Source organism: Podarcis bocagei, assembly GCF_964188305.1.
Source record: "Podarcis bocagei genome assembly, chromosome: 3".
Classification (NCBI taxonomy): domain Eukaryota; kingdom Metazoa; phylum Chordata; class Lepidosauria; order Squamata; family Lacertidae; genus Podarcis; species Podarcis bocagei.
In genome coordinates, this window is record NC_138127.1 from 11,011,060 (window position 1) to 11,019,252 (window position 8,193).

The window sequence follows — 8,193 nt, forward strand, 5'->3', positions numbered from 1 at the left end:
GGAGTAACCCTGCTTTGCAAATAAAAATCCAGTCTGTCGGCAGATTAATACAAACGGATATCACCTGTGGAATTCAGATGGAAGTGAACAGCTTCTGTAAGTGCTAATGCAGCTAAGAGGATTATTAGAAATAGGATGTTGCACAAATAAAGAAGATCACATCAAAGTCCAAATTATGGTATTAAATAACTAAATATAATTATAACGGTAACGTTCTGTTCAGTGTTTTTAGTGAGAAAATGTCTTCCATTTCAGTTCTGAAATTACTGAAAATTTCTTTTGAGCATGGAATTTCACCCCACTGATATGAAACAAGGAAATAAAATCCACACGGAGATATATATTGTGAAGTAACAATATGTTGAGTGCCCTCATAAGCATGGTAAACCAACAAACCTTTAGCAGTTTTGTGTGCTGATTGGATGTAATGCATCAGTTTCCCCCCAAAATAGCAATATACCATTTATTTCTTCTTTTCTTCTAACCCAAAATGTTCAGTTGTTTTGGGAAAGTGAATATTCAAAATGTTAACTATCTTTCATTTCTTTGCAGAATGTCCTCTGGAGATTTAAATTTTCTCAGCTCAAAGGGTCATCAGATGATGGGAAAACTCGTGTGAAGCTGCTTTTCCAGAATACAGAAACCAAACAAATTGAGACAAAGGTTGGCAATGAATATTGCTGTGTTATATGAAACTGAATTTGTATCAAGAAAATCTTGATTCCAGTTCACCTTACATAGTCAATTATAATTTCGAGTTTTCTCTTTTCTGTGCCATGCAAGCCAGGTCACAAATAAGCATCTAGTATTGTTCATAGATTATTACACAAAAACGCCAGAAATTATGGCCACTTTTTTGTCACCCTATGTGCAATTGATCTGGCATGGATGCCTGATTTTAACATGCCAGAACTGAAAGAAATAATAAAAAAGACAATGTGGCTGGCCTACTCTAGCAACCTACCTTAAGCCTTCAACACAATAGTCAAACCACTGAATATTACTTAGCTTTATTGATCAATACTCATTGACTCCAAGCTACTTTTGCCTGCATCTTTCAGCAGCTCAGAAGCATCTACTTTCATCAGATAAATTGCCTGCTTAGGGAATAAATAGCACCCTCCCCAACACACATACATGAACTTTCAATCTAAATTGCAGCCTCTCAAATCGACATTGGGTTAAAACAGTGGAGAGGTAAAGAATCTGGCTGGCAGGCCTGATCCTGGTGCTCCCTACCCCTTGCAGGCCACAGTCCCTGATTTTCATGTCAGCCTGACTAAAATATTAAATTGGTAACTACTCCTGTGCCGTTTTCATAACCCACCTCACCCCATCTCTTCCCTTCTCCACACAGATATTTATCAGCTTTTGTAAAGTAATTTGAGAATTCCCCAAATTGTCATAACATTTTTGTGCTTGTACAAATCCTCGCATACGTGTAGCTTTAAGGTGTTACCAGAAGAACGAAATGGAAGATGATTGATGGGCTCAAGGGACAGGCCAATACTAGCATTCAAGACCTGTTTTGGATTCAGAATCATTGCTAGGACACAGGAGAAAGAAAGGCTGATAACCTCAACATTTATTATTGATGCAGTTTGTAGTACAGTAGTGACCAAGTTACTGATGGGAGCGATGGATTTTCGGGAGAGGCAGATGGTGCTGGACAGGAAAGTGTAGCCAATAATGAGGAACACAAAATGTCATCAAATAATGCAAGTTTCATTCCCCTTGAGTAGATAAGCTAGCAAATGTCAACAGCAGCCTAGTAAAGAATTATTTCAGCATTTGTTGGGCAGCAAACACTATGGTTAAGTTTATGATAACGTTTTCCCTAAACGTTTTTGTTTGAATCCTTATATTAAAAATTTATATATTCAGAGGGATTCAATTTCACACTATTGACTTTTGGGCAAAGGAGCTGCCCACAGTTTTCCTGTATTAAATATTATGGGGGTTTTATGTTGCCATTTTATAGAGACAAAACAAGAGCTCCCCACAAATATGCTAGAACTGTGTTGCACACATGTCTCCTTCCTAAGCAACAAACAATAAAAATAAAAATATTGAAACAACTGAAGCAAAATTGAAAGCTTAGTTTAAAACTGAGAGAACCAGGCCATGAACCTTAGTATGGCTGAGCTGAAGAAAGCATAAAGATGGCACCAGGCCAACGTCTCTGGTGCCATCTTTTAAAAACTCTTGTGCCACAACCAAAAGCCTCTCTGTCTAGCGCTGGGGTAGTCCTTCAGATGGACTGTTGAACTACAACTCCCATCAACCCCAGCCAATTGTTAGGCAGTGGTGCGAGTTGTAGTTCAACAACTTCCAAAGTGCATCCCATTGGTTACCCCTGACGTAGCAGTGACCTGACTCTCTTCATTTGGTTCAGCCACTTTAGAGCAGAGCATCTGAAGATTTCAGTACAGTGGTACCTCGGGTTACAGACGCTTCAGGTTACAGACTCTGCTAACCCAGAAATATTACCTCGGGTTAAGAACTTTGCTTCAGGATGAGAACAGAAATCGTGTGGCGGTGGCGGGAGGCCCCATTAGCTAAAGTCGTACCTCAGGTTAAGAACAGTTTCAGGTTAAGAACAGACCTCCAGAACGAATTAAGTTCTTAACCTGAGGTACCACTGTATTTACATATACAAGAAGGTGCTATTTCAGGTAACTTGGTCCCAAGCCACTTAGGACTTTAAAGAATGAAAACAGTAAATTTGGCCTGGAAATGGACTGGGAGCCACTGCAGGTGACAAAGCAAAGGCATAACGTGATCAAAATGCTATCGCATATTTATTTTCAGGAGCTTGAGTTTAATGGTGTTGAGCTTCCTGTGTGCTTGTTTCTATCAATATCAACAGGATAACCTATAGATATTACTGATATTGACTGACGTCTTGCATCAGTAGCAAGTGGCATTCAAAACAGTTGAAATTCAAAGTAATTTCATTGTTCTGATTGCTCTGCTGTTATACAGGGACTGTTTTCAAGGTCAATAATGTGCCGTCTGGTAGGAAAGTAGTTTGCTGATTAGTTTACTGCTCAACAAGTATCCTTGAGACACATATTTATGTGAAGAAGTTTTGTGCAGAAGGAATATGTAAAATTTAGTGGGTCCAAAAGCAACTAGCTAGCACTTTGATTTGTGCAGAAGTGTGAAGGGCTATGTTCAATAACTTGACATACCTGTTGGGAAGCCAGGGTGCTTAAAACATTTATTGAAGTTGAACTGGTACCCCACATACCATATTGATAAGTAAGTAAGTAAGTAAATTTTTATTTATACCCCGCCCTCCCCGGCCAAGACTGGGCTCAGGGCAGCTAACATCAAATATCAAATACATTAAAACACAATCAAACAATTGATTAAAATACAGCTTAAAAATTAGAATCAGGATAAAATTAAATGACTGCCTATGAATTACAACCATAGGGGTCAGGAACCTCAAGTACTCATCAGGGCCAGCTATCCATGTTGGTCCCACATGAGCCAATAAAAGGAACCAAGAGGTAACTTGCAGAGTCCCATAGAGGGGGGTCAAACTGGGCCCAGACCGAAGGCCAGGCAGAACAGCTCCATCTTGCAGGCCCTGCGGAAGGATGTCAAGTCCTTCAGGGCCCTGGTCTCCTGCGATAGGGCGTTCCACCAGGCTGGGGCCAAAGCCGAAAAGGCCTTGGCCCTGGTTGAGGCCCGGGACTGCCAAGATATTATGATTTGCGGACAGTAAGGTCCTCCGTGGGGCATACCAGGAGAGGCGGTCCCGTAGCATATGTTATGTTATTGATAACAATAACATAAATGGAACTGCCTTTTCAAGCGGTGGGATTTTTTTCTTCAGTGTATCATAGATGGCAGATTTGCAGGGGAAATGATGTAGGTTTAGTGGGGGGGGGGACGACGACGACTTATGAACATCGAGAAACGTCCGAGGAATGTGTACACTGGCTTTTAAAAGCAAACATTCCACCAATATTTCCTTCCAAATGTAAGCATACAGTACATCTTAAATTTCTTTTTTAAAAAAATCAAAAAATCTATATACATAACCCTGGGGCTCAAAAGCTTACCACCGGCCAAGTTCAAGGTTCTTGTATTAATTCACAAGCCTTAGCAACTAGAGACCAGGATACCTCAGGGACTCCCTGATCCCTGAGGTCTTCAAAGTAGCCACTTTTGTGGTCGCCCATGGCTTGAATTCACAAGGAGCTGCGTGTTCAGTATGGAGGGCTCAATTTTTTGAAACTGAGATCACTCAGGCCCCCAGTGTTGAACTTCCAGTGCTTACTGAAGACTTAAAAAAAAATTCCAGCAGGCTTTTAAATTGAATTCTGATTTCATACTTTTAACTCCTTTCAGTCTCATTGAGTTGCATTGGGACTCCTGTACTGTGATTGAGTGGTATACTGATTGTTGAAATAAATATTCAGTGAAAAGTATCTGCAGGTAGAAAGAGACATCCCTCTCTTAAACTCCCCATGTATTTCATTGTTTCACATATTTTGGGGGTACAGATGGCTCCCATCACCACCCCTATCCCTGACTGTACAATGGTATCTCAGGTTAAGAACTTAATTCGTTCTGGAGGTCCGTTCTTAACCTGAGGTACCACTTTAGCTAATGGGGCCTCCTGCTACCGTTGCGCCGCTGCTGCACGATTTCTGTTCTCATCCTGAAGCAAAGGTCTTAACTCAAGGTTCTGTTTCTGGGTTAGCGGAGTCTGTAAGCTGAAGGGTCTGTAACCCGAGGAACCACTGTACAAGATATCAGTTCTAGGAATCTTCATTTGAAGAAGGACACAAACTGTTGTACAAGAACAGGTTAAAGTGCACACAAAAGCAATTTAAGCATTGCTCATCGCTCAAGACATTTTCCTTGATTATGTGAAATGGGCCTCTAAGTTTTTAACTTGCCACTTGATAGCGCAGATGTGTGACATTCTGGCTGGTGGCTACTGCTGGAATTGTATCAAGCCCTAGTGTAGGTTGGACCTGAAACAGGGAGAAGGAATATGGGCAGAAGAGAAAGTAAAACCTGCTGTATAAAGTTGGTAAGAGGTTTCTGGAAGGTGAAAGCAGCTTCTGAATTATAGGGAACGGCACACTGATGGTGCCTGGGGACTAGTAATGCCTCCATGGAGTTTTCCTCCCTTCTGACCAACCTCCAGACATAAATAAATCTCCAGTACTCTCTCATTTTACAGGGAAACTTAACTCAGTAGAGAGCTGTTCACTTTGCTACAGTTCAGGGACAGAGGGAGCAGAAAGCAGTTTTTCCTGCATCAATATCCTTACAAGCCCCTAAATGCAAGTAATCCGTATTGCTTTCAGTGCTCCACAACTGTGTACAGGCCTCCAGTTTAAGCAATTTTGCAATCCCAGAAGGATTAGCTTTTAGTTATCCTTCTGTAATGTAGTGAGACAAAGTAGTAATTTGAACCACGAAGCTGAAAAAATGAGGCTGTAAGAAACCTCCCTAACCTCCCTAGCCTTGTGAACACTCTTTTTCTTTTCTTTTTTGTAGCTTCTTTTGAAATTCTTCAGCTGTAATACCAAATGAGGGAATGACAAACCCTGGCCTAAAGCTTTGAATTTTGCTTTAGGCCAGATCTGGTGACAGCTTAGAGATGTTCCAAGCACCCTAAGAAACTTCACTAGGCTTACTAAAATGGTTCTGACTTCCTTTGAAATTCATACGGTGTTTCACCTGAGGAGGAACTTGAGCATTCATTTCAAACTTTCCCTCAGCTGACATTTCAGCAGCAGCACTAGAAATATACAAGGTGACATTCTTCTTTAATCTACGAATACATAAAGTGGCTCCCACAATCCTATCTCCAGCAACTCACACAGAATCTCTCATTTGGATCCAGACTTACTTCTGAGCAGCAATAATAATAATAATAATAATAATAATAATAATAATAATAATAATAATAATAATAATTTATTTATACCCCGCCCATCTGGCTGGGCTTCCCCAGCCACTCTGGGCAGCTTAAAAAAAAATAAATTAAAATACTGTACTACATCAAACATTAAAAGCCTCCCTAAACAGGGCCGCCTGTTTAGTAGACATGGTTAGGATTGTGCTCTGAGTCCTATTGAATTCAATGCAGCTTCATCGCTTAGAGTAGACCCACTGAAATCAATGGCACTTCATAAAAGGGCCAGGAAGGCTGAAAGCAATAAGTGAACCAAAACACATTCCTACTTAGTAATGACTGAGTTAAGACCCATTGATTGCATGACTAATACTTGAACAACTGTTGGACAAACAGCAGAAGGAAATAAGTGTTTGAGCTTAGTCTAGTGCTGGAAAACAGCACTGAGTATCTGGTAAGGGCATATGCAGTGTGTGATGCACAAATTCTTTTGCAATAGATTACTGTCAGGGGTTCAGGAGCAGAGGCGAGGGCAAGGGAGGAAACAGAGAGCGAGGGGGAGGAGGCCGAAGAAAAGATGAGTGATGACGACGACCCGAGATCTCCGAGTCTTTCCAGTGAATCAGAAGATTCACAGAAAGGAGCGCCAGTGGCCAGAGCAAGGGGGGAGCCTAGGGGGACACCCCAGGAAGAAGGGTCCAGAGGGGGCTCAGAGGGCAGCAGTTGGAAATCGGGGCCAGCGTCACCAACAGAGCGCAGTGGAGAGGAAGGGTGCCAGGTATCGAGCTCTGGCAGCTCGCAGCAGGGGGGAGGGCATGAGTCAGGAGTGGCCACACCTCCATCGGGGAGCGAAGAAACGGTTGAGCGGAAAGTGGAAGGTTGGGCGCGCACGCCAAGTTCAAATGCACAGGAAGGTGGCGCAGTAAGCAGCCCGGAAAGGGAGCCAGGTCCTAAAGCCCGACGCAAGGAGACAGAAGGGTCCGGGGGGTCCGCGTCAGAAGAGTCCAGGAAGGAAGAGACTGCGGGGGGCAGAGGGACCCAGAGAAGAACGGTCAGGCGGAAAAGGTGGAGTAAGGCTAGGGTATTAAGCTGGTGTACAGGGGGCGGAGACTCAGACGGAGCTTCGCCGGTCTAAGCCATAAGACGTAGAACTGCACGCAGCAGCTTGAGAATGGAAACTGTAACTCAATAAAGACTTTTATAAAGTGAACGCTGGCTAGCGTGATCCTCTGTGAGCTAGGATCTGGAAGCAGCTCTGACAATTACGTATTACCAATAGATCTATAAGTACCATTATGTATATTTTTGCTCATGCACTCACTGGATATTTAAGGGATAAATAATTAAAGCATTATTGAGGCTTCCGGTTCTGCTCTGCTTTAATGGAGGCAGCGCCTGTGACAGTGGGAAATTGTTGGCGAAGGAAAAACAAGGATGATTTAGAGGTAATTTAGGGGTAATCATCCTTGCATATCCCCCCCCCCGGGACAGAGGGGGAAGGGCTTCACTCACAGTCCGCCTCAGTACCTGGGCTCTCACTCCAGCATGGAATGCAGGGGGCAAGGAGGTGCTGAGTGCAAAAGCACTTCACCTGGTGAAAACCCTCCACGGCCACCTCCATTAAGAAGCAGAGGTTCTCCTCTTAATTAGAGCTGAATTGGACTAAAGTACATGTGCGTGCTAGAAGAGATGAGATCACAAACAGCAGAACAAACCAACTGCAAGGACTTTAAGGGTTTAACTTGAGAAGACTTCAGAAGACTTCAGTTCAAAAGACGGTGAACCGCCCTGAGACCTCTGGGTATAGGGCGGTATATAAATTCTAACAACAACAACAGTGGGGGAGGGGTGCCTACCTAGAGGGGAACATTAGTCTTCATTCATGAGAAAAGATGTATGTTAAAGAAGGTTGCATTTGGCGTATAATTTAGAAGTTACTTTTTATGGTCTTGATGCATTGTGACCTGTAAAATGTGTGAAACTTTATTTCACCCTTTTTTCCTTTTGCTCTCATTTCAGGAACTAGAATTTCAAGATTTGACAGCAGTTTTAAACTGTATTCACTCATTTATAGCTGCTAAGGTTGCCTCTGTGGATCCATTATTTATTGACAGCCAGAGCATTGCAAGAAAATATACCTACAGTAATTGAAGAGATTCTATGTTGTGATTATGACAGATAAATTATTTTCTTAAAGAAAAAAATATTTCATGCACAATATTGCGATCCCATGTGATTTTATAAGAGATATATAGTTGTGTTATCAATAAAAGTTACTAGTTTTCACATTTGATTCATCATTG

General features: G+C 42.1%; 2 protein-coding genes across 5 annotated transcripts in view; both read left to right on the forward strand.

The window, feature by feature from the left end:
* SNTG2 (syntrophin gamma 2) overlaps positions 1 to 8,054 on the forward strand; it is a 218,520-nt gene extending 210,466 nt beyond the window's left edge. For all 4 annotated transcript variants that reach the window (XM_081189127.1, XM_081189125.1, XM_081189126.1 and 1 more), the window contains 2 exons: positions 553 to 663; positions 7,910 to 8,054. In XM_081189127.1, the coding sequence (XP_081045253.1) occupies positions 553 to 663; positions 7,910 to 8,041 (243 nt within the window). In that variant the 3' untranslated portion in view covers positions 8,042 to 8,054. The remainder of the gene's footprint in view (positions 1 to 552; positions 664 to 7,909) is intronic.
* Positions 2,958 to 8,193, forward strand: part of TPO (thyroid peroxidase) — a 105,705-nt gene continuing 100,469 nt past the window's right edge. Inside the window, exon 1 of the mRNA XM_081189058.1 lies at positions 2,958 to 3,780. The gene's annotated coding sequence lies outside the window, so the exon portion shown is untranslated. The remainder of the gene's footprint in view (positions 3,781 to 8,193) is intronic.